This window comes from Lagopus leucura, unplaced genomic scaffold (genome assembly GCF_019238085.1).
Source record: "Lagopus leucura isolate 7727_CA_CO unplaced genomic scaffold, USGS_WTPT01 Super-Scaffold_100002, whole genome shotgun sequence".
NCBI classification, from domain to species: domain Eukaryota; kingdom Metazoa; phylum Chordata; class Aves; order Galliformes; family Phasianidae; genus Lagopus; species Lagopus leucura.
Genome location: NW_024962263.1, coordinates 60,022,449 through 60,049,475, shown reverse-complemented (window position 1 = coordinate 60,049,475; position 27,027 = coordinate 60,022,449). Strand labels below are relative to the sequence as shown.

The 27,027-nt window shown below is 41.5% G+C and overlaps 1 protein-coding gene across 1 annotated transcript; it reads right to left on the bottom strand.

Annotated features, from left to right (window-relative positions):
- Positions 1-3,901: 3,901 nt before the first annotated feature.
- Positions 3,902-26,853, bottom strand: KCNB2 (potassium voltage-gated channel subfamily B member 2). The gene is made up of 3 exons (XM_042869491.1): positions 26,779-26,853; positions 10,410-11,092; positions 3,902-3,946 (listed from the first exon to the last, which is right to left on the bottom strand). Exons 2-3 carry the CDS (start codon positions 10,986-10,988, stop codon positions 3,902-3,904), a joined length of 624 nt encoding a protein of 207 aa, XP_042725425.1. The 5' UTR covers positions 10,989-11,092; positions 26,779-26,853.
- Positions 26,854-27,027: the final 174 nt, after the last annotated feature.

The window sequence follows — 27,027 nt, the reverse complement described above, 5'->3', positions numbered from 1 at the left end:
ATTCTGTGTGTGTGAAGAATTTCAGTCCTGTTGGATTTTTATTTAACTTGCCTTGAGAGACTGGAACAGAAAAACTGAGCTAATCCTAGAAGGTTTTTTTTATTAGCCCAGTGAATTGCCAGTTTTTAGGCAAGAGCTTAGTGGAATACAATACCATTTCCTGCAACCACCAGGCATAAACTGTTCTCAGTGAGGAATGAATCTGAGCCTCATATATCAGGCAAGACTCTCCTGGCATCAAAGAGTTCACCTAGTCATCCAGACAAACATTTCCTCAGGCTTCACGTTTACATCCCATGTTCTGGCTCCTGCCTTTCTCTATGTTTTAAAATCAATTCTGCATGAATTTTTGTAGCAAGTAACTGCAAGATGACTTGAAAATTAGCAAATACAATTCAGACAGCTTGTAAGTAGAAAGCCACTGTCCTGTGTGCCTCCATCATCTCACACATTTAATCATTGTGCAATATTGTGTGTTACAAAATTAGATTTGTCACCCTAACTGTACGTAATTACACTTAGGAAATGCATGACCAAGAGTTCCAGCAACCCCTAACACAGATTTTGGAAATAAGAGCTACTCTGTTTGTATTTACCATTTCAGTAACTAAATGTGCTTTTCATAGACAGTTTTCTCTTCCATTGGTGCTCTAAATCAGAAGAAGACCTGTCTTGGCATGTGGAACACAAGAATGCATGGACAAGATATTGTACAGTTAACAGGATGTAGGGTTGTTGTGTTTTTTTTTTTTTTTTCTGGGTTCCTAATAGTGCAAATCAAATAAACTTAAATGGAATACACATTCTTATTTCACCTGAAAAAATGGCCACATTGCATGCCTTCTCAAAGAGAGAATTACCCATGCATTTAAAGAGCAGACTGTGGTGTCCTCATAAAAAGACTCTATAGGGATACTGTTTGGATCTCAAAGTCACTTTGAAACAGCTGTGCCAGTGACACATGCTTGTTTTCAGTGCTCCCTCAAAGGAGTTGGGGTTCAGTGCTATGCATGAAATACTCGTGTATCTTCATCAAGTAGAAGATTTATGAGTCTGCCATATGTCATGATAAACACTGTCATTTTGTTGTTGTTATTTTTGTTTTCCAGAAACATGTAACACCCAGGAATCTCTTTGGTTTCCTCACCTAGGAACTGTTTTTTGCTCTTCTGCATCTTGGAACAATAAGACACACAGAACGGCCAGTTTGCAGGATAGCTTATAGATTTGTTATACTCTCAACTTTACAAAAGAAAGAGCTTGTTCATCTAGTCAGCAAGTGGAGCCCTTTGCTTCCAAAGGATTTGGTCCAGATAATCCTTCAAATAACATCACCTTAGTGTCATTTAATTTATGAGTGTATGTCTCCCTGACATCTATCTGTTTCCAAATATCTTAAATGTGAGAAGACAATGCAATGCCAGAGGCTTATGAAAACACAGAACGGAAATACAACATTTTTAGGACATACGAGCTGCCTGTCAGTGAAGTGAAAGGCACAGCAGTCTGGTCTGTTCACTCGGGCATGACACAGCTTAAAGGACATGTCACAGCTGAAAAGACAGCTTGCCAGGGGCACAGCATAATGCCCAAAATATGACCACCCTAACCAGAAACACTGCACTACAAATATTAAAAAATATTAATTTTGAATTAGACTCAATCTAGGGTAACAAACAGCAAAAGCAGGATATAAGAAGGAGTTAAAAATCAGTTTTAGTGTGTTCCAGTGTTCTGTTGCCCTCAAAGTAATAAAGTTCTTCCTCATGTTTGTACAGAACTTCCTATGTTCCAGCTTTTGCCCATTGCCCCTTGTTCTGTCATTGGCCACCACTGAAGTGTCTGGTCTCATCCACTTGACATTTGCCCTTTAGATCTCTCAGTCTTTCTACATAAAGGAGATGCTCTAGGCCCCTAATAATCTTTGTGGGCCCCCCCCCCCCCCCTGACTTCTTCTAGAAGTCAGTTCCCCATCTTTCTTGAACTGAGGGGCCCAGACTGGACGTAGCAACCCAGATGTGGCCTCACCAGGGCAGAACAGAGGGGAAGGATCGCCTCCTTCAACCTGTTGGCCAAGCTCTTTGTAACGCATTCTGACACAACTGGCCTTCTTGGCCACATACAAGGGCAAACTGCTGGCTCATGGCCAACCTGCTGTCCACCAGAACATGCAGGTCCTTCTCTGCAGAGCTTCTTTCGAGTAGATCAGCCCCTGTACTGATGCATGAAGTTATTCCTCCCCAGTTCTGGGACTCTGAGCTCTGACAGTCCATCACTTCTCAACCCACCTCACTGACCACTCATCTATCCTGCACTTTCTAAGCTTACGTAGGAGGATGTTACGGGAAACAAAAGCCTTGCTGAAATCAAGGTAGAAAACATCCACTGCTCTCCCTTCAGCTACCCAGCCAGCTATGACATCATAGAAGGCTACAAGATCGGTCAGGCTAGATTTTACCTTGGTGAATCCATGCTGACTACTCCTGATAAACTTCTTCCACTTGCTTCAAGAATAAACTTTTCCATCACCTTTCCAGGGATGAAGGTGAGGCTGATAGGCTTGTAGTTTCCCAGCTACTCCTTCCTCTCCTTCTTGAAGACTGGAGTGACAATGGCTTTCCTCTAGCCTTCAGACACTTCTCCCTTTCTCCATAACCTTTCAAAGATGACAGAGATAAGTTTGGCAGTCACTTCTGCCAACTCCCTCAGCACTCACGGGTGCATCCTATCAAGGCCCATGGACTGGTATGTGTTAAATTTGCCTAGACTATCTCTGACTAGATCCTCCCCACTTTAATATGACTCATCATGGACCCTCATTAATTTTTCTTCTCATGCATCAATGAAACCAGCATCCAATATTCAAGGAGGAAAGATGTTTTTCCTCTGTTCATGCAATGAATGGGGATACTCTTTGGAGCATGAAGCCAGTGGTAGACCATCTGAATATGACCTCACTACATCTTTGCTCCTGGCACTGCTTCCATAATTTAAGTATCTGATTTACTGAGAATTACATGTCAATAATAAACAAGTCAGTTCAAAGGACATTTCACTCATTTTAACTTAACAGCAGTTTTTAATAAGTTCTACTTTGCAGCAAGACCTCTCAGCATAACACACAGATCAGGCAGCCAGGGGAAACCCTCATGTAACTGAGGAAGGATGAATCAGCAGCAGCAGGATGAATCAGATGGTAGTTCTGTTCCCATAACACTTAGGCTGACCAAAAATGCTGAATCATGAGTTACATGATACTTCACAGAGGAAGTAAAGAAGGTAAATAATCTTTTAATGACCAATTCAGCAGTAACCATACACAAGCTCTTAAAACAAAATCAATTAACTACTGCCAGTCTACTGTGTTGCTTGATATGACAAGTATTGAAAAAACAATATATTCACTTATATTTCAAGACATTAAAACACTTTAGTTATTAAATATGAATGACTAGGATCAAATACAATCTCTTTGTCTCACATCACATTGAATGACTTCATTGTTTGACACAAAAAAATACTTCCCCTTAAAAGCAAAGAGAGGTAATAAGTATCCTGTCCAGAAATTATGGTGAGATGGAGACCAGCGACCATCCTATTTTTTTTCCACAGCTAAGTTTCAGCAGCCATTTGTTTTTAAAGTATTGGGTGTGACAAAGCAAACTGTAGCATTCCTGTTAGCACATTCAGAGAAAGGCTTGTAAAACAGGGTCCCCATAAAATAAATTGAAACCAGAAGTCAAATAGAAGTTCAACCTACATGTCAGCTAGAAAATACCACTCCTCTTCAGCAAATGCTATCATGCTATGAGGCATACAATATAAATACTTGTGGGAATTAAAGTAGTACAAAAGCTATTCCTCACGCTCTAAAAGTGACAGTCTTAATTCTCTGCCATCATCAACCTTGGTCTTCAAATACACTGGAAAGCACATAAAATATGAGCTGTCAAAGAAGAGAAACACAGCAAAATCTAGATGAAAAGAAATATTTTCATCTAAAGCAAAAAAAAGAACGTATACAGAAAAAGTGTTTTGTTCACAAAACAAAAGATGCAAACATAAGAAAATATATTCCTTTCTTTTGAACACTATCTTATATACCCAGTGCAAACATTCACCCGTGAACAGACTCTTCTCACTTGTGATAACACTTTGCAATTCATCCAACCAGTTTAAAGTTTTCCTGAGGTCCTCTGAGCATTTTTGATTTGTTCATCAACCTAGAAAGACCAGTAGTGTGCCCTTCATTTGGGTCTGCCCCTGAGTGAACTCAGCAAGATGGACTAGGAGTTAATTTGTAAGGAGCTGCAATGGAATGCAGAAATGTTTTCTATGGCACTTGGCTCTGTTCTGAAGTCACATAATGACTCTGCTAATTCTCTGTTATCCCAAGATCATTCTTAAGCTGCTCTAAAATGTCTGAATAGGAATAAGAGCTGGTGCAAAATACAGGTAAAACAGTCACGGAAAATAAGGATCAGGTCCCAGACATATATTGGGAGTGCCCTCCTCAACAAGTCAGTGTGACAAGCTGAGACATAAAGCATGAGGCAGCCAAATAAATGTCAGTGGCCTGAATCCTCTCTACTTAATGCTTCTTCTTATTTTCAATTAAATCCAAACAAATATATATATATGTATATTTTATAAATATAATTTATATTATAAATAAAATTTATTTATTTATTTATTTATTTATTTATTTATTTATTCATAGAGTGTTAGTTACTAAATGCAGCACACAAACTCCTCACTATTTCCAGTCAGGCTTAGGATAATTACACCTTCTGCAGTCCACAATTCACTAGTTAGCTGATAAATTATTGTGCTTTTCACAAAGGAGGAATACTTGCTACAGCCAGCAATATGGAGTAAATAAATAAGTAAATAAAACATCGTAAAATAAGCACAAATGAGCCATGCAGAGAGAGGAACAGAATAAACTTTAAATCCCACCAGTTTTCACATAACTTTAAAGAAGGTAAACCCCATGCAGCAGAGGTACAACTGCCAATATTTTTCCCTTCTGTGTATGCACATCAACAGGGGTTATGTGAAAATCAGGGATAGAGTGTGACTGACTAGTAATTTTTTTAATGACTTAACTTATTTATACAACCTTTTGTATTTGATCAGTTAATATTCATACTGAGTTTTAAGAAAGAATTACTTGCACATGAAAGATCTGTAGAGTCAATCCCAAGCAATTACTCTGCAGTTATATTCAAAGGGCCAAACTGTGATAGAAAATACTGAAACATAGAAAAAAGGAAAATGATACTGTTATTTATCGATAATCCCACTGCAAGTAATTTAAAATACTCCTGCATATACATCTGATTGAGACAGTGTCAAATATCTCTAGGTGGAAATAAGCTCCGTACTTTTCCTAGATATTCTACTTATTTCTGACCTCACTAACTGTATTCATAGTATCTCATCTGCACTTTACACATTCCATATTTATTTAGGATTTATTTGATATTTACTTATTTTAGGATTTGATATAAAACAAACGTGAGAAAAGAATCAAGCTCTTGAATTCTACAAAGAAGAATGGAAATAGGAGTTCATGTGCTAACACTGCGAAGCAGTATGTGTAGAATCATCATAGAATCATAGAATGGCCTTGGGTTGAAAAGGACCACAATGATCATCTAGTTTCAACCCCCTGCCATGTGCAAGGTTGCCAACCACCACACCAGGCTGCCCAGAGCCACATCCAGCCTGGCCTTGAATGCCTCCACGGATGGGGCATCCACAGTCTCCTTGGGCAACCTGTTCCAGTGTGTCACCACCCTGAGGGGGAAATGCAACCTCCTAATATCTAAACTAAACCTCCCCTGTCTCAGTTTAAAACCATTCCCCTTGTCCTATCGCTATACACCCTCATAAACAGCCGTTCCCCTTCCTGTTCAATGCTCCCTTCAAGTACTGGAAGGCCACAATCTGGTCTCCCTGGAGCCTCCTCTTCTCTAAGCTAAACAATCCCAGTTCCCTCAACCTTTCCTCATAGAAGAGGTGCTCCAGCCCTCTGACCATTCACAGTTGCTCCGAAGTAAAGCCCTCTGGATCTTAAGTAAGCTGAACAGACTACTATGATACATACATCATTGAAAAGACTTGACCTCAGCTAGATTCATCCTTAATATCCCAGTTCAGCCGGGTGCTGAACTGTACCCACCTATGCAATTGAGCTGAGGTCAGTTCACACCCAACTTAAATCAGTACTCATTCTGGTGTCTCTTGAGTACTTTCAGACTACAGACGGATTGTTCAGAGCTGCTTCTTCTCTAAGGAAGCTCTTTTATGCCTAGTAGCTGTAACTAAAAGACAAAGTTATGGGTCGTTCTTTTTTTTTTCTAACTTCCCAAAGAAAATCTCCATGGTGCTTAAGACACTGGTGAAGAAAAATGGATGTACCATGGACCTTGGGAGGGAGAGAGTCTATTCCACTTCAGATTTCTTTGCCTTAATGTCTCAGAATATGTTTTTGTTTTCTTTTTGCTGCACTACAAATTGGTAAGATAACCTTCTCCAGTTTTCACAAAATACTTGTTGCACACTGGTCAAAAATCTCAGGCGCTACTCTGCAGGCAAATGCCAGACTCTCACAAAACTCTTTCTTAATCCTATTTGAAAAGCTTATGAATGAGAATGCAGGAAAATAGAGACAAACCTTGCCTTTCCTGCTCAAAACTTCTACTGAAATCATGGAAGGCTTTGCTGGAAAGGGGACTATGTGAGAATTGCCATACCTAGAGGAAACTCTTGATGCAGATGAAGTGCACGCTCACACTTACTAAAATAAAAAACTCACACAGTAAAGTGTACCTGTGTTGAACAACAGAATTTGATCTATAATGCTCCTTTCTTACTTTCTTACTATCTACAGCTTTCATTACTTGCCACACATAACCATTATTTCCCATTTGTTGTCATAAATTCTGTAAAATAACATCTGTTTCTATGCTCCAATCTTGCTGTGTTTCATCTTGCTGTAAGTGAAGTCAATGGCAAGCCTTCAATGACCTTTACAGAAGCACAATTTATGATATCCACTCCAAACTGGGACTCCTCCTTAATTCAGTAAGCTTTGGATCAGACCCAGAAGGGATCTTAGCAGAATCCCAGAGGTAACAAGGCACACCCACATATCCAAACCACACATGAGTGTTCACCTCACATTCCTAATCTTTTACATGAAAGAGATTAAAAAGTAATCTGCTGTTGTCAACTGCTTAGGCACTACACAGTACCTGAATGACAAGCCAGGCACCTCTCATACAGCTATGTACATTGCCCCATTTTCATCTGTTTCATCAGAAGTTAGACAGGGATCAAATCATTGAATTCTAGGCTCCATGGTAATATTTCCTACTTTTTTCCCAACATTCCAATTTAAAAATGCCAGCATCTCTCTCTTCCTAGGAACCATCTCAGTCCTGAACCAGACATGCTGCTCTATGCCCAGCAGACCTGCTAGATGCTCTGTTGGGATGGCAGTACTAGGGGAGAGAAGCCCTTGTCCCTGGGATGTAGAGGTCATGGCCCAATACAGGATTCACAGGATGGGGGCTGGTTGTTTTTGCTCCTACAGAGGAAGGAAAATAGTTCAGCCTCCTGTTTTGGGACAAACCAGCAATTTACCACATAATGAAATAATAGATGAGAAATCTGAAAATGACATTATCCAGACACTTGAGATAAGAACTGTGGCCAGAGCCTCACACAGCCTGCAATGGCTCAAGAAAGAGCACATCCGACTGACTCCAGCATATCTTGTTTACATGCAGCTGATTGTTTGTTTGTGTTCCACAAGTCTGAATATGCTGTGACAGCTTTTGCTCTCCTTTTATGCTGTGTAACCGTATCATTCAGCCTTCCTTCAGATGTCACGGGTGTAACTGACTATCATTTTGGCTCATGCATGTGTTTATAGACCGAGAATTGCCAGAAAGAGAAATGGACTGCATATAACAGGGTGACTTCCAGCTGCTAGAGTCACAGGAATCACATAAGATGGCATTAACTTAGACAGAAGGCAATTGTAATAATGCAAGCCAGCTATCCATTCCAACATGTACACAAGTGCAATGTGAAAATCCCTGTAGCAAGGAAGAGTAGAACATTAACATTCAATCAAAGCAGATGAGGGAAAAGGGAAATAAAAAGGTAAACAATACATATTTAATCATCTTGGGAAAAGAAAGAAACAGCCACTTTCATTTCTGGTTTCAAAACCAGAGGACAAATCTGGCCTAAGTAACCAAAGGGGGATTTTCTTAAAAGCTCAGTTGGACTAACAGCAAAATGATGAGGAATGGTGATCCATAAAGAGCTGGGTCAGTAGCTCATGTAAGTTCGACTGTCCTGTATTTCTGCATTTATCTACCAACCAGAAGAGTGGCTAAATGTTAATCACAGACAAAGAACCTAACAATCACTATTTTAGTTTTGTTCTATTCATCAATTCCATCTTGCTGTGCTGACTCCTAACTCAGAACAGTCTTAGGGAAGCACTAATTAAACTAATGTCTGAAGTCCTGAGCTTTCTTCTATATGTTAAAAAAAATAAATAAATGAGAATAGGTTCTACAAATACACACTCCATTTCCTCTCCCCCAAAGCCTGCCTGCACTTATGGTGAGGATGCAGCTGTGGCTGTTCCATGGTGGGCGAATGTCCCCCCTCAGGCACAATTTCCTCCAGCTTTGTGACCCCATCAGGAGCTCAGCTCCCCTTGCTCACCAGTGAGAAGCCAGATTCATGACCACCATGCTGCTGCTTCTTATTTTATGCTTACAGCCATCTGGGAAGGAGGGAGGTCTGCTACAGGTCACCTCAGGAGTCTTCTAAACAGTGTGGGCTTGAGAAGCTGGTCCCTGACTCCTGCAGGCTGTGCAGCAGCTGTGTCAGAGAACCCTGGGGGTGCTGATGGAGGCTAACTTGTACCAGGGGATCACAGAGCGCAACGCGGCCTCCCTGAACCCTTCCTGGCACACCTTATGCCCATCTGCTTCCCCTCTGCTCCTCTTCCTGGAGAGGAACATATGGCCTGGAATATGGATCTACGCAGCAGAAAATGTATTCTTATCACACTGTAAAATATACTGAATACACACTTTTTTTTTTTTCTTCTCCTATTAGCTTTTAATCTGGTTATGAACCTTATGTTCTGTCTGAATAAATGAAATTTTGAAAAAAATCAGTTCTTGCTTAGCAGTTACGCAGTCCACGATGAAAAACTAAAATAAAAATGTTGTGTATTGCATCTCAATGCTAAGAAACTGCTATTGCAAGAAAATATCCTTGCCAGGACTCTGTTTTTTGTCCGTTCCACCAACATACTTTAATGCTTACCTTAGTCCAATGGAGTTGCATCCAATAAAAAATTAATGACATAAGAAAACAAAGCCATAGTTAAGCATAACACAAACACCTATATCCTGAACGTTTTTAGTCTGGAGTGGTTCAAACTGGAGACAAGCTTCCAGTTTTCCTCACATTTAACAGTACCCCACGTCACAAAGCGAACAATGAAGTCCATGAAGAAGCAAGGCAATCTCTCTTCTAAATAGCAGCACCAAAATCTCACTGTGTGTCTACACAGTCCTGCAAAGGGAAACTTTTCCACTGTTTGTCACTTTCAGTGGTTTGCCTGTTTAAAGACAGCAGTACTGGAACAGGGCTTCAAGAGAACGTTTCCTCATCTGACTGAATATATATATATAACATGCATATTATGTATGTATATATATATAAAATATATATATATTTGTATGTGCAAATATACATACATACATATGTATACATATACATGTGCTTATATACCTATGCTTTAATACTTCAATAAATTAACTCTTGACTGATAAAACACAGTATAAGAGAAAACACTGCAATCCTCGCCCAATATAAAACCATGACAGACAGCAGCTGTTGATGCTGCTCTTTGATTATCTTAACATCTAGCACACCTTTTGAGTCATGGATATCACATCTACAATTACATTACAATGCCTGTAATGAAACAGATATCAACACTGTCATGGATAAATGTGGGCTTAATAGAACATGTTTCTCATAACCAAGTGCATTTCTAAGAAGTAATTGGTGTTCTCTGGACACATTTTTATCTTAGAGTTAACGTGAAGTCCATTAACAATTGCACAGATGTTTCTTTTTACATACAACAAATGCAGCATTTGCCTGAAATCAACTGAAGTCAACAGGAATCCTTCTGCTGATTTCAGTGGGCTTTAGAACAGACTTGGGTGTATTTACTTCATGGTACATAGATGTTTAGATCCTTCTTTTCTCTAAATATTTTAGTGAAACACACGCCAGACACATGAGCGATGACGTAATTTTCTCCTTCTGTGCATTAAACATACTGTTTATCTTACCTTTGCTGCCACAGATGAGTTGGGCTTCTCCAGCAAGTCCCAGAGCTTCTTCCTCTTCTCTGGGCAGCAGGTATTGTCAAACTCTTCCCCTTCTCTCTCTCGCATTGTCTCTGCCTCTCTCCTCAGCTCCTCATTCATCTGTTCTTTCTTTTGATGGTATCTTGCCTGGCAGCAAGACTCTAAATATATCTCATCAATCCCCCAGTAATCAAGCTCCTGGCCAAAAGAAAGAGCACACATTTCTTCCATCATATGTAGTTTCCCTGTCCTGTAGAAATTCAAAATGGAAGTGAAAGCCCCTGGGTGTCGATCAAAAAAATACTCATTTTCATTTAGATTATAGTCATCACATACTTCCAGCAGAGATTCATGAGTATTGCAGTCTCTGAGCTTTCCTAATCGTGTCCTCGGAAGTCTGTCCAAAGTCCTCCACAGCACTTCATGGTTGATCCCACCTACATTTATTTTAACTCTCCGCGAGCAAGCTTTGCTCCTAATGATCTCCACTGGTTCTGGAGGAAGGGAAAGGGTCGACCTTGAAGACTTTTTGTTGATCCCTGGTGGAGCCTTCTCAGCCATTGTAAAAAGGGTGCAGTTGTAATGCCAGTCTTCAGGAGAATGCGCTTGGAGACTGCAAATGTTTGGATAGAGTCCTCTTCAGATGGACTGATCCATTCCTGCAGCTGAAAAAGACAAAAAATTAGAATACTGCAGGGCAGAAAATATTCCCCCAAATGCTCACTATTTCTCCTTCCATACTTTCATGTGAAGATGAAAATACAATGATGGCAATGTGCTTTTTTTACAGTGAGACTCCTTTGTGGTAGTATACAGAACCACTGGAACAACTGGCATGGGTAAGACCACTATGTTTAGGAAAAGAAAAAAAAATAACAGAAATTTGCTTTTGTTAAAATCAGAAGTTTGTACAGAGAATTTGTTCTATCAGTTTCTGATACAGCAATGTCAGCTAAATGTGATTACTTAACAATTAATTTGTGAGGTAGGCTACTAGAAAGACTTTAGGAATATCCGTAAGGAAAAACAAAAAGATGCGGGGCCTCCCTTCTTTTTTACTGAAAATCAAATTTGGGAGATGCAGTCTGAAACTGAATGAAACTGCTTCCCTTTCCAACCTCCAAAACTTTACTTACCATATCTTTTCATGGTCAAAAATTACACACCAAATAATTTCCATCCTGGCAAGTCAAATGTTATATCTCCACACACTGCTGATTTCCCGACCTATTTGGTCTAAAGAATCCTAACTCTTTGGAACCTAACTGAACAGTAATATGGGTTGCATAGGCAAGGACTTTGTGCATGCTGTTTCATAGCTCATCACAGAATCATAGAATCATAGAATCACAGAACTGTAGAATGGCCTGGACTAAAAAGGACCTCAAAGATCATCTCATTTCAACCCCCCTGCCATTGGCAGGGTCACCAACCACTAGAAAGGCTCAGAAAGGCTCTTTTCTATCCCACTCGTTCACCTGTTAAGCTGCTAAAGTGACATGATTGCATGACAGCCATCAGTAATCTCAGTTTTAGTCATGTTCAAGTTAATCCGCACTTACTGTACACAGTGCTGCAAAGAACTCAGAAGTGCAGCTGTTCATCACCAAATCTGGAAAAGCCATTATGAAACAGGAAGGAAACCCACCCACACCCACCACTCCTACTAAGGTTGATTATCTGACACGGTGCTTAAATAATAACATAGCAATGGTATCATGGCCCAAAGGGAAGAATATTAAGAATGCTTTGATCGGCTTCTCTTACAAAGCAGGAAGGTACTCCTTAGGAATTTCCATGAATTGATGTCCTCTCGTTCTCTGCAACTCAGCAGCTCAACAGTCTGCTTCTCCTTTTGAAGTGCAATCATTGCAGCTTTAAAAAAGTATTTGATGACAACAAGAATTTCATCCTCTTTGCAGAATAAGTATGAAGGTTGTTATAAGAGGGATTGTTATCTGTAAATACATCAGGAGTAAACACCAGAAAGGGAAAAGGACTGTTTCTATTAAAGGAGTGTGATGGCACAAGAACCAATGGGTACAAACTCACCATGAAAGGAAGGTGAAAATCTGAAAGGAAATTAGAAGGTCACAAAGATCAGATCCTCATTAGAGCAATAAGGATCCAAAATAATCCTCTTCCAAAAGTACTCGGGAAAAATCACAGAATTATTTCAATGTGATATTTACATACTTATGACAGGGTTGACAAAATTTCTAGTATAAAACTAAGATTGCTGGGCCTTGTTATAAGTAACTTTAGAAGGTATCCTCTACGAACAGAAAAACTAATAGTAAGGCTCAGCCCTGTGTGATATTAGCAGAGAAATGGTATTAACTGACTTCCAAGTCCAAAAACATCAGGGAAAAGGAAAGTTCCCTAGAAAGTTTTCCAGTGGAGTAATATTAACATTTATAGATATGTTTTCTGTAAAGTACATATGTAGGAGATTATTCTGTTAACGTCTGTGTCTCAAAGCTTGCTGGGGACAGAGATGGACTTGTTCAAGTCCAGGGACTTGTGAAATCCTTTGTCTGGGGGATGCAGATAGACAAGGCCAGGGGCAATGAGAGCGAGATGAGCTGCAGCTAAATAGCTGAGAAGTGCTCCTTTGTGTGGACTTACCTCAGGACGACTGCCATCTCAGGGGGTACTCAATGACTCTTGCTCAAGGCCCATCCTTGTCACATAGGCAGGAGAACAAGGAGGATAAAAAGAGGAACCGAAAACCATGAGGAGAGGTTTCTGGCAACAGATTCCTCATGAAGAACAACATAGGATTCCTGACTATCAGACTCCTCACGAAGTGACACCTGCATGCTGACAGACTCTCCTGTGCCTGCTGCCTGCACGCTGCTGCTTCCTCAAGGATTGGCTCCGCGACTGCCTCGGCTACCTGCTTGCTGCCCAAGACCGGCCACGCTGCTGCTCCCTGCCCCCCGCTGTGTCTGCCTCGGACCTTCAAAACGCCGTGCAACGGGACCGCTGCTGGATCCTGCTGGTGACTATCCCCTATTTACGCAATTCTTGCTGCTTTCCTATCTCTTCTATCACCCTCCTTCCCTTCCCCGTCTCCCTGATTAGGTTTTGTAATAAACTGGTCGGACCAACATATGAACCGTTGTTTCTTAATCTCACGCCAGGTATACAGATATTAAAAGAACCTCATCTCCCTCCTATAAATTGGAGCGGGACAACATAATGCTCTGTGTTGTTAACCTCTGTACTGGGAACAGCCAAAAACACAGAAATGCAGCAAGAAAATGCATGTATTTACAGCTCAATTTATGAAGTCAGAAGAATGACAACATCCCCCCCCCCCCCCATTTCTATACTCAAAGTAGCTAAAAAGTACTAAATCAAAGTAGCCACCCATATTTAAAACACAGCAAAAGTCTTAGATGCTGTACAAGCAGAATGATAGCAGATTGTACCAGTGAGCTAAATACGTTTGCTGTGGTTTTGTTCTTTTAAAAAAATATATATGAAATTAGCAACAAGTAATGGAATCTTGCAGCACATCAGCCTAACAATCCTTATCCACTACCCTGCTTGCACTTCCACTGTCAAGCTGAACTTACTTGAAACACATAAGGGCCAAAAGATTCTTCCTTCTGCCAGTCTACCTCCAGCACTGCAATGTAAAGCTCTCTTGATTACCAAGTGCACCTCTGTCTATTTACACAAGGGTTTAAGCTTGTGACATTTACCTTCATTCATAAAAAAAATACTGTGATAAGTTCACTTGCAAAGATAAATGTTGTATCAAAACCAAAGCCTTGGCATCAGTAGGATTACATAATATGCATCCCTTTCTGCTGTGTTTTTAGCTTTCTTCCCCTTAGGCTGTTTTTTTCTCTGATTTTACCCTCCTCCTCGTTGCCTTAGTTGCAAAGAGAAGATGTGTAGGGGGTGGGGGGACTTTGGAGCTGCAGCACAGGTGTCTTCCTACACTCCAAGAACCATGCACCCGGGGACTTGCTGCCACTGCACTGAAAGCTATGGGGCAGCATCAATGAGCCCCATAAATGAAATTCATTCAGAGTCAAAACATAGCAACTGTCTTCATGTGCCCTAATAGATGAGGGGACTCAGATCTTTATCATGTCTTGTCACTTAAGCATCTTCTGGTGGTCTGTGATGCATTTATCCACCTTCTGACAGAGACCATCACATAAACACGAAGCAGCTGTAAGAGGATATTTCTACATGGAAGAAGTACTCACAACCTTTTACGAAAAAATGTTTTCAGACTTTAATGCACAATTCTGTTTCTCCCTTTAAGGACATCTTACATAACAAAACACAAGAATTAAAGAAATTCATAAAGAGCTTCTGTCATTCTCCATGAAATCAGTCAAGTCTTCAGGCAATTTCTACAAGGCTTCACTTATTTATTCATTCTTGAATCTCAGATATATCTTCTCTTTTCTTATTAATATCTGTTCTCGAGTATTAGCAATACAGAGTAAAACAGCAGAAGTCAAGCGGTTGATGTGATTAATCTCAGGTTAACTGAGCACTCCTTTGCTTTTCTGATTACAAAACTGAAGACAGGCAGAGTACACATTGCTTTAGCTTTTACGCAGTGTGGTTACCACACAAATTTGTTTAACAGTGCCAAATTATAGTGTCATCAATGCCGGTCTAGAGCTGATAAAGCATTTTCTCATCTGACAGTATAATTATCGGTTGCCTCTTCCTACTTGAGGAAGTCTGGCTTTTCTGAAAAAGCTTTAAAAATCCTGGCTAACTGTGGTCATATGGAAGTCAGAAGTGAAACACCATCTAGTCTGTGTTCAGAAAACTGGATCCAAGGTGCTGTGTATATAGATACATACCAAGGTACATGCTCGCAGTCAGGACATACAGAACTTTTGAAAGATCAAAAATAAAAAAGCTTCTCCTCAAATGCAGTCTTCAAAAATGAAGGCTATTTTTGCTTTTTTATAGAGCTCATTTCATCATATACAACCCATAGACTATATGACTTTAAAAAAAATCTAGTCTATTTCCTAAGTACATTTCTTTGCACCTCCTTTTGCGTTCTGCTAATATATACTTTTTAAATTTCTTCCTGTGCAGCTTTTCCCACAAACCTGGACTACAGAGCCTGTCTCTAACTGCGCCTTTAGTAAAAGTATAATTGAGAGCCTCTACTTTAACCGCAAAACATATTTAACTTTATAATCCACATTATGAATTTCACAAGAAATCACCAGATCTTTAATTTTAACAAAACTATGCAATCAAAGTTGCCTTAACCCTTCATTAAATAACTATTCTGGCTTTTAGTTACTGTTACTGCAATTTTTATCCTGGGAAGGTTTTAAAATATTTTTTGGTTTAATGCCTCTGGCTGCATGCAAATCCACCGTGCACCTTTCCCACCATGGCAAAGTGAGAAACACTTCCAGCCCTCGGCAGGCAAAGCCATTCTGCTGCACAGCACTCAGTAGAGAAGGACATGAATCATAACCACAAATGCACACTAAGAGCAACCCTCCGTAAAACTAAGTTTCCTTCCTTGCACTAATTAAATGACTTTGCAGGTAAATACCAATAATATTGAATAAAACTCTTCCAAATCAAAACCAAATCTTTGCAGTGAATAGAAGTTAAAACTGTAAAGACTACTACTCAGAACCTAGGGAAAGCCAGAATGAAGGTTAGATTTCTTCCCCCACACCATATGCATGCAGACTTTAATGGTGTGATTTCCCCCCACACCAATCCTTTCAGCGTTACATGAATGGGCAATTATTTACCGTTTCTTTCTATCTTTCTCATTCACTGTTTGTCCTCTAATGTTGTTTAGCACGTCCTGTTGTGAAGCCAGCACTGTGTGCACAGTGATGTATTTCCCTCAGGGCGCTCTCACTGTCCTACCTGAGGGCTTCCAAGGCATCCAAGAGTTTACCATCTCAACATCAATATCAGCCTATTATTACCCTTGCTTTATAAGGGAGAAATGAAGGTCAGTAATGCCTGAAGTACCCAATAATTTTGGCTGCTCAAATTGAAACAGTTGCTTCTTTTCAGAGTCGTTAGCATTTTTATCACATTTGATGGGCACATCCACAGGAGCAGATGAAACCCTCGGGCGGAGGAACTCAGTTGCCTGTGCCATTGCATGGCCAGGGCACTGCCTGGCACAGCGCAATTAGGACTTTCCCAAATAATCTGCAAGGATGGCTGGAGAGTCAGCATGCTTCAAGGTCTGCTCTCAGTCAGCAGTCTGCATGCAGCCATCTGCTTTGGAGTCTACATGAGTTTAACCACACAGACCCAGGTCACCATGCCAGCTGGCCCAAGCGCTGGGACTTTTCCACCCGCTGGCCAAGCTGTACCCACATGTCCATGACCTTGCTCCAAAGAGAGTCATGTCCAGGCAGAGGAGTGCGCTGTCTCCGGAAACAGAGCCTGGCTCCAGCACGAGGAAAATAATAATTTGCTAATGCTTCTAAAAAGTTCAGTGTAACTGAGATGTCAGGTAATGGGCAGTAGCTTTGTTTAAGGCTGGAGTACTGTTCCTTAACCACTGACTTCCCTCATCACATTTGTCAATTTTCTGTTCTTTGTTTCCAAAAAATGAAGAGTTGCAATTTCCTAATGGTGAGCTGAGGTATCTTAATTTATAGTGTTTTCCCTCAAATTCAGTCCTTAAAAAATTGCTGAGATCATAGCTAAAGCTCTGAAGAAAAAAAAAAATCAAATGAGGTAATCATTACTTCCATTTCCCACCCTGACAGGAGTCACATCACACAGAATTAAGAATTGATAAGCTGCAGGCAGAGAAGTGCAAGGAAACATGTCAGACAGTAATCCTAAGCATTTCTCAGATTCACATCCATATGCAGGAGCATATGCTTGCACGTGCAGCAAGGAAGTTGAGCTTTGACAGTCCACAGCTGTGTCTGCACTAGGGTTCAAGTCCTTCAGATGAGTGGCTGGATTGATGGGCCAAGGTAAACTGTATGAGTTTCAGTCGGGTCAAGCTTTGAGTCCTGTGTTTTGGTCACAGCAACCCCAGGCAGCCCTACAGGCTTGGGGAGAAGTGGCTGGAAAGCTGCCTGATGGAAGGGGACCTTGGTATACTGATGGACAGTCAGCTGAATATGAGCCAGCAGTGTGCCCAGGTAGCCAAGAAAGCCAATGGCATCCTGGCTTTCATCAGGAATGGTGTGGTGAGCAGGACTAGGGAAGTCATCCTGCCCTTGTACTCAACATTGGTGAGGCCTCACCTCGAGTACTGTGTTCAGTTTAGGGCACCTCAGTACAGAAAGGACACTGAGGTGCTGGAGCAGGTCCGAAGAAGGGCAGCAAGGCTTGTGAAGGGCTTGGAGAATATGGCCTATGAGGAGAGACTGAAGGAACTGGGGCTGTTCAGTGTGGGGAAAAGGAGGCTGAGGGGAGACCTTACTGCTCTCTTCCAAAACCTGAAATGTGCTTACAGCGAGAGCGGGGTTGGTCTCTTCTCACTGGTGACAGGTGACAGGATGAGGGGAAATGGCCTCAAGTTGCACCAGGGTAAGTTTAGCTTGGATATCAGGAAGGGTTCTTTACAGGAAGGGTTGTTAAGCACTGGAATAGGTTCCGCAGGGAGGTGGTTGAGTCACCATCCCTGGATGTGTTTAAAAACCATTTGGATGTGGTGCTCAGGGACATGATTTAGTGGAGGGCTGTTAGATTCGGGGTAGTATGGTTAGGTCGTGGTTGGACTCAATGATCTTTAAGGTCTTTTCCAACCTGAGTGATTCTATGATTCTATGAATCCACTTAAAGCCATGTGGCCAGAAGGGGCAATGATGGAACCTCAGCTCATCACCCCCAGTGATCGAGTTTCTCTGCAAGCAGTGGCTTGTGCCAGACCATCACCATGACCAGAGCCATGGTAGAGACTAAGAGAGCTGGGTTCTTCCCTGAACTAATTTGAAATTGCAGCTTTAGCTTTGCGGGCTTTTCTTATATCTATACTGGATTATGCGTCATGGAAGGCAAGATTTTCTGAAACTAAACCCTGCTAACAAACTCTGGGGTGTTAGTATGGCTAACTGGTCTAAAAGGATGACTATTTCTATTTTATAACAGGCCTCATGGATGACTTATTTTTGGCATCTGAAGAATTTCATACTGGCTGTATGAGTCCCAGAGATCTGCAGGAAATGTTCAAAAAAGATGGGGCCTTTTATAGATGAACTTTTCAAATCACTGAAATCAGTCTGTCTGGTAGCTCCCTGTTCTCACTGTCTTGAGCACAGAAGTGTCTTTTAGATGGATGAGCTGAACTTAATGAAGAGCACTGTGCTCAGAGGCTTTATATATTCCTTAAGGACCTTGTATAAGAAAAGTCAGACAGAAATAGGTGAGGAGACAGAAGACAGGAAAAGGAGGGAGGGCATAACTGATAACATACTTGTAAAATTTTGCAGTCACAGAAGTTTGGTAGTTTTGATTTATCTGATATTTTAATACACACTAATATCATTAATTACTTACTGTAGCTGTCCTCCAGTAAAGCATTGTAGGAGCTCTAGCCTCCACTAAGGATGATGTGGACAACTTTAAACCAAATGCAGAACACTTGACAGCAATCAGTGCCATTTTACCTCAAGATTCTTAGGGCCTCGAGTGCTCTTTTTGAGCAGAACCTCACAGAAGCTGAGAGCAGGGTTTGGAACACCCCTTCTTACTGGACTAAGGTCTCAGAAGAACAGTGAATGACTTGACAACCTATTGCTCAGCTTCAGTTGCCTGTAAAGCCAACACAGACAGAAAGTGATGCTGAACAAAACAGGCCATCTGAGTGTGTCCTTAACCCGTTGGGAAAGTACTGAGCTTTCAGACACCGTATCAGTGATGAATGGATGTTATCGCAACTAAAATATACCACATGAACCCTTATTCTACACTTTTTCTTCCAGCACAGGACCACACGCATATACATCCATCCAGCTAACTAACTAGCAGAACTCATCTTTTCATGGATTCTTTTGACTTTTGGTTTCTGCTCCCACTGCATGAAAAATGCTCGTGAAGGCAGTGCAAAGGAATTTCAGTGACCTCCTTGTGTTTCAGAGCATCTGATATACTGTAATAGCTTCACAGTCTGTCCCGGTGCTGAATTAAGATCATCATCAGTCTTTATTCCTGACTAACTCTAGTCCTCTGTTTTTCCTTATTAATAATACTCCACCGTTTTTGCTTTTGACAAGCGTGGCTATCTGATTCTTATCAAAAAATTATGGTGTGTTCCTGCTCAGTTTACAAAAACAGTTGCATTTCCATTGCAGTACATGTTAGAGCATCTCTTGATGAGGGTGTAATTGTCTGTGATGGCCGCACTTTACTATTTATGTTTACAATTGGTTGCTAAGAGCTAAGTTATTGCTTTTGCCAAAGATACTGTCTTTCACTGCATATTTAGCCTTCCCTGGAAATTTCAGAGTGGATGAGCTGTCACACAGCAGTACAAGGCCGAATGGCAGATCATTTTCTTTAATTTCAAACAACCAGATATTACAGAAATGCGATTATGTAAGATCCTCACTTCAGGGCGAAGTCAGACTATGTATTTATATCCTGGCTAGCCCTTTGGATCTACAGTTTTGATCAGTGCTTCCATACAATTCTTTGAGGATGTACTGATATGATATATACAAGATACAGTAATGAGTTAAATACATTAATATTAATAAGTTAGAGTTTTGAATCACAACTTATTTATTTACTAGCTTATTTTTTTTCAAATTGCACCGCCATGCAAAAAAATGATGGATGAGGTTTTTAACATTCCTGTTGCTCTATCAAAGAGGCACTGTTGTAACCAGATGTCCCAAAATAACTATTTTAGGGCTACTCAAAGCCTGGAATCTTGTATCTTCCTGTTAAATTCCATCTTCCATTGCTCCCTATCAATAACAGTGCTGCCAGCTAACTGAAAGCACTGAAAACTTCACAGATGCCTTTTTGTTCTCCCCAGTAAAAGTTTGCACAGTCAGGTACTGAACTACTGTTCTGCGTTTCTAAGTAGGAAAATATTATGCAGTATACAATATTATACTATATACACAATATCTGAAGCAACAAGACAAACTGAGAAGCATCAGATTTTATCCCTTCTTGAAAAATGGTAGGCCATGATCTACCTAAACAACAGATAGGAAGAGATATGCCTGAAGTTTTCACTGAGAGGAGGGCATATTTATTCAAGAGATGCTTGTCTCAATCCAATGACCCTACTACAGCCCATGTTCCTATCTCAGGTGCTTCATAGAAGCAATGAATCTGGAAGCAATGAATCAAGGCCTGCATTTCTGGATGACTCAATTTTGACAAGTTCATTTGTACGCAAGTGAAAATGTCCCAACATGTCCCCAAGGTCATAACAACAGCAAGTCAACACAAAAAAAAAAAAAAAAAAGCTCTTATCATCAAAAATTAAGACAAATGTCAGCACAGACTTGATTTGGGAAAGTCCTTCAACATTTTCACAGCTCAACCTATAGAGTGCCTCAAAACAAACTCAATCTAGTCCTGAAAGTTGTCACATGAGGCCTGCGACAACTCACCTTGTTCTGCCTGGTGGTCATCCAGAAAGCAGAACTTTGACAGCCGACCTTATCTAAGGTGGTTTGGTTCTACATACTGCACAAAAGTATAGGTGGTTTGGGGTCTGGTTATGGGAGTGCTGTTCTTAGGAATTTGACTTTAAATCTGTAGAGAAGACATTTCAATTTCATAATGTTTTTTAGTCTTATCATGAGTGGAACAGTGTAAGTTTTGGAAAGCAGAACATCAAAATTAAGGGCAAAAGATACTACAAGTTTTGATATTTTACACCCTAAACTGAAATAAGAACAGAACAAACGAGCGCCTGCTATCATGCACAGTACCATGCAACAGTGGTAGTTGCTGTAATTCTAAAATTAAGACCAAATGAAAATTTGTACTTAAATGCTGCTATAAGTGTATTTATTTACCCCTCTCAAGCCAAAATGTATTTTTTTTTCACAGCATCCCCTTAAAAATTTGCTTAATCAGAGCCATTAATTCACGGCTTCTAATGTTAAACATGCAAGACTGACATTCAAAGATACGGGAATCTCTAGAGCAGAATCAACACAGTCAGAAGGAAGCACTCTAAATTCCCATCCAGGCCCAGTATACAGTCAGGATCAAAATGGTGACAACTCCCCCAAATAATATTTGACAAGTGGAAGCCTCCTTTTATAGGAGACACATAAAGAACAGCCCTTCAAAAAAAAACAAAACACAACAAAACAAATCAAAACTGAGCAAGGTCTGATGCTCCTAGAGGAGGTGGTTGGTGGTAACAACCCATTTACCTAATTGTCTGGTTCATATGTCATAGGCTACTGCTGCTACCAGTAAGACCCAGGATGGCAGTGTGGACAGAAAACACCCTCCCAGTGAGGTGCATTAGAAAGGGATCCATAGCTGCAGAGTATAAGCAACCCTTTGCCTGGAGGGAATCTCACATTAAGAGAGGCGAATACATGTTAACCTGAGAAAGGTATAAGAGTTCATTTTCCCACTTCTATGTAAGTCGTCTAACCACAAAACTACTGAACAAAAGCCAGACATCTTTGGTTCAGCAAGGAGATCAGCAGCCAAACAATCTCATCCCTTCTTTACTCCAAGGGGAGCAGAAGATTCTGAGCACTACTGCAGCTGCTTTAACAAATTGCTTAAATGGGCGTTGAAGTGACTAGCTACAGGTAGGCAGGCTTGTCCTAAGTACAAAATCCAATCACAAGGCCTACCCACTGAAGAAGTTTGCTCTATGTCAGTAAGAATGAGAGCAGAAAAAGCACGAAATGGAAACATTCTAGAAAGCGAGACTTTCTAGATGGCACTACTGTCAAGGAAGATCAACTTTGTGTGCTGTTAATCGCAGCAACCACTGGAAGAGCACGTACAATAGTGTCATTCGTAGCTTTGTTATTTCAAGGCCAATTAGTCCAGTTCACTGTTTTGCATCTGCTTAAATGCACTAGCGGGATTTTTCCAGCTGCTGCAGCCTGCCAACACTTTCTGCTCAAACTGTCCCACGATCTCTCTGATACATTCAAATTCACACTGAACGTATGGCAGTAATTTAAGGTAGGATTCGTCAGTCATCTGAGTACAGCCAGCTGAGACAAGCTCATAAACTTCCACAGATGAACCAAAACCTCACACTTTAAGAAGGCAAGACACCACTGAAACCTCTGTGAAAAGCAGCGCTGTGGACTCAATTTGAGTTGTTAAGCTTGCTTATGTATTTAAAATATAGCTAAAAGTTAACAATTGATCAGATGCTGGGAAAAACTTTTACGAACTGCCTTGAGATGTCTTATTAATGTTCTGAGGTAAATGTATTTGGACTGTACTGCCATAATTGATTTCCCTTTCTTAACTTGTTAGGCAATCAGGGAGAGAAGCTCATCTCCAGTGTCATCAAAGAAGATTATGTTTCAGCTTTGTTCAGTTAATTATCAGTACAGCTTTGCATTCACTCCCTTGTTACACAGTTTTACCTGAAGAGCTGATGCTTATTTCCTAATAGGTAATAACCACATATAATAGCAGCACAAAGAATATCTTGTAAGAGCGTGATTTCTGGGGGAGACCAGCACTGAGGATCCTCCTGCGTCACATGGGATAACAGATCTGTTTGGCACCTTCATTTAGACTCCAACTGCATTTGCCCTTGCACAATTTCACAATATACTGTGATCCTACTATCATGGTATTACGTGAGGCAAAATGGTAGATAGCCACTGCGCCTTGTAAAGATGGTAAGTGCTGCTTATCACAGCCTATTCTTAATACTCGGAGCTGCATTATGCCAGTGTGACATATATTATTTATTATCAGATAGACTGTTGGTTCTAATTCTTGCTGCTGCCAGCAGTGATGTTACTACTCCTCTTCACAGTCATCCAGAGGGGGAACTACAACATATACAAGCCAGACACCTGAGTCAGAGCTGATCTGCCATTATGGTTAAATATAGATTTCCTGCATTAAAAACAAGAAAATTAAAAACCCCACAGATTTTAATGGCCTAAGACTTTTCCATTACAGTTTCTTGCGGTCACCATAATCCATGAACAAACGCATTCCAAATAATATTCATTATTTACTGATTACACAGCTAATGTCGTCATATTTTTAGTGCTGGTGAAAAAAAGCAGCAATACAACTACTTAGTTCACTCCAGCTCTCAAGCCTTGGAAGAAAGTGATGATGTATTGCTCAGTAAATAAGTGAACTCTAACTCTAGGAAGATGTCAATGTAAGACTGAAGTTCCTTTGTGTGCTGTAATGAGCTTGAGGATGCACAAAAAGCAGAATAGCCTTTGCTGTACTTCCACCTTTAACAGAGAATACAGACAGCTTTAAGCGGAATAGATTTTAAGTATCTTGACTGATGCATACTATAGCTAAATCTTTCATGGCATTTAGTGACTTACAAAGCTATCTGGGACTATCATTACATCTAGAACTGCCCGAGATAAAAAAAAACTTTCAAGTTCTGATCAATAAAAGACCAGAATTTAGATTCTCTGCTCTCTTACAGTATTTAATCACAGAATTGAATATAGATACATTCTACTTGAATTGAATTCAAGCACCACAGCAGTCTATTTATTACAGCATACAGTGTAATATCCAAAGCCATATACCATTTAAGAAAAAGTCAGAATAATGAAATTCCTTCCAAATCCTCTCCATATAGCAAGAGTAACTCTGGGATTTACTGAACACTACACTTACAACAGGAATAAAGTTAGGCTCTGATGTGTGAAGCAATTTGTTTGCGCAGTGTAACAAAACACTACTGTACATCTTTAAGAGATCTCTACAATTAAAAATCGTAAAGTTTATTTTGATTAACAGTTGAAATTATGGTTAGGAAGTAGACATTCATTTCTACTTGCTAAACTGTGAGTTAAAACCATATGTCCCCAAGGTTTACTACAAAATACAAGACATCAAATTCCTAGAAGGTACTATGCAAGAATCCCTCAAAATATATATCAAAAAATAATAATTCTTAGAACGTCTGTATGTCTGCCCAGACAAAGCTGAGCTGGAATAGCTCGCAACTTTCAGTGCTTTCCTTTCTGGCTCTGGACTTTCCCTCTCGACGCTGCCTGTGGGAGCAGCAGGTCCGTGCTCGGGCAGCAGAGCCCTCCGGAAGGGTCTGCAGACAGGTCCTCCAGCACTGCAGCCCCTCAGCTGCTGCTTCATAGAGACCTTGTGCCTGCTGACTGAGCCCCTCTCCCCCAGCCCCTCAGCCTGGGGAGCAGGCAGCCCCTCCCCAGCACTGCTTACGTAAGGACAACATGCGGAGCCCAGAGCTGGCTGCAGTGTCCTCCGGCAGGTAGCTTTAAATATAGCGGAGCCTTGAAGAACAGTTTACCTGCACATGTACGGACACAAAGCCCAAAGAAGTCACATAAGATCAAGATTTCCTTCTAAAAGTCCCAGTAGCAAGCTGATGGCAAAATCCCAAACGTTGAAAGGAAAGCTGTTGCAAATCTCCACTCCTCGCCTTGCCTTGAATGGCAAGCCAGAATTTGCCAATTAACTTGCACTTTGGAAAAAAGGCTGAGCATGAATAAATAAGTACATCTGATGTGGCATCCTTATGGCAACAGTGCCTTTCAAAATGCTGAAGCCAATGGGGATGCTAAGAAAGAAGCATGCTGCTCCAAACATTGCTTCTCCTTCATCTTGAGCTGGAGTTATTTTCACTTTTCCTGCCTGTGTGTGTCTGAATGAGGCCACCCTGCTGAGCTTCGTGACAATGTCCAGATGAGAAAGGAGGTTACAGCACTGTGCATGCTGTGGTGAGGGCTCCATGTGGAAGCACCATATGAAAAAAGGCAGCTGCAAGTTGCAGTAAGGCTGAGCTAGGGGTCTGTGCATCAGGAATTGTTTGAATGAAAGGAAGCAGCACTAAGGACCCACAACAAACTTTCTGCGTGTGCTGCATCTCCTCTCCCTGGCAAAGACTTCCAGAGCTCTAACAGCACACCTCGGGTGATGGCAGACAAGCAGACCTCCAAGCAGCGCTACCAACTTCCTGGCACAAGGCTGCACTGAGCTAGGTCAGACTCTGAGCTCCTCACACCTAGCCCAGCCCTGAGGCTCTGCCTGAACTTGGATACAACATGCCAGCTGAGCAAGCTTATTGTTTTTAAAACCAAATATCAGCAGATAAGGCTTTTCTCTCTCCCCAACCTGTCCAGCATTGCTGCTTGTCTTTCTCTCCCAAAGCAGCCTATTCAGGGCTACAGGACCTTAGGGGTCACTAAGATCTTTCTCTTAGGTGTCCTTTAAGCAGCAAGGTTTGCCTGCCTGTGTGTTTGCTTAGGACTGTTGCCTCCACCTGATGCTACTGACATTTCCTTTTTCATCCAAACATTTAAAAAGTGACAATTTTGGCAGCAATCCTATATAGATGGCCTTAGCTGCGATGAATGAAAATGTCCAAGAAACTGCACATACACTGCTTATTTATATCTTAATCATTATGTAATTGAATGAAGTCCAACTATGAATGTGGCCCATACATTGGGGATATACAACAGTCCACCTTCACACAGCCACTGAAATGCTGGTAGACTGAATGGTTTGAAGGAGCCATGCGGCGAACATGCCCAGTTATAAAGATGCTGGGGTGTTTAAAGCCATGACAGCATGCGATGTATCTATGGAGAGGATGTATGGCGGTATATTTTAGACAAGCACAGTGCTCCGGTATTTCCAGCTTTGGGAGAGGGGATTTTCAATCACCCGGCACTTGGGTTAATTCAGATGACAGCCATCCATTGAGAACACCGAGGGTTTCTATCATCAGGTTCCCCGGCTCCACCAGAGCATTGGAAACAAACGACGAGCCTTTTATCTTTAAAGCTCACCCACGGCAGGAGGCAGAATACTACGATATGCCATTTCCCACTGCTTTAACAGCGCCGAAGGAACAAAAACACAAGGCAGGCTTTCCAAAGCGCTCCAGAGTGAGGACTACGTTATCCTCTCTCTGACCCGAGCGGCCGGGGAGAACCCGCGCTCTGGAGCGGCCCCGCCGAGCTCCCCCCGCTCCGCAGCCCGGGGCTCCCCGGGGCTCCCCGCACTTCCCCCGGCCCGGGGGAACGCATCCCGTGGGGGCAGCGCTCGCCTCCCTCGCAACTCGCAGCTGTTCGGGAGGCGTGGATGACTCGGGTTCTTAAAAAAAAAAAAAAAAAAAAAATCGAAAAAATAAAAAAAATGCAAAAGAATACAAGCAAAACGCAGCCCTCGGCGGGAGGAGGGATGCCCTGCCGCTTACCTTGCTCCGCGGGCGCCCGGGGCACCGCCGGGGGCTGGAGGAGGGATTCCCCAGTGCTGGCAGGGGCTGCTCGGGCTTCCCCGGGCACTGCGCGGCCGCCAAAGCCACGGCGAGACGTTTGTTTTGGTCGCTCCTTCCCGGGGAGGGCTTTGCTCTACATTCTCGGCTCCACATCACCGCCCCCCCCGGCACGGAGAGGGCTGGGGTTGGAAAAACCACGGCGAAGGCATCTCCCTCCTACCCCCCGGA

Bases quoted from the DNA above. Each gene is read 5' to 3' on its own strand.
- KCNB2 (XM_042869491.1), bottom strand. From the start codon at position 10,988: ATGGCTGAGAAGGCTCCACCAGGGATCAACAAAAAGTCTTCAAGGTCG. The intron at 3,947-10,409 runs GTAAGATAAACA...CTTCTTTGACAG, and splicing joins ACTCATCTGTGGCAGCAAAG to CTCATATTTTATGTGCTTTC.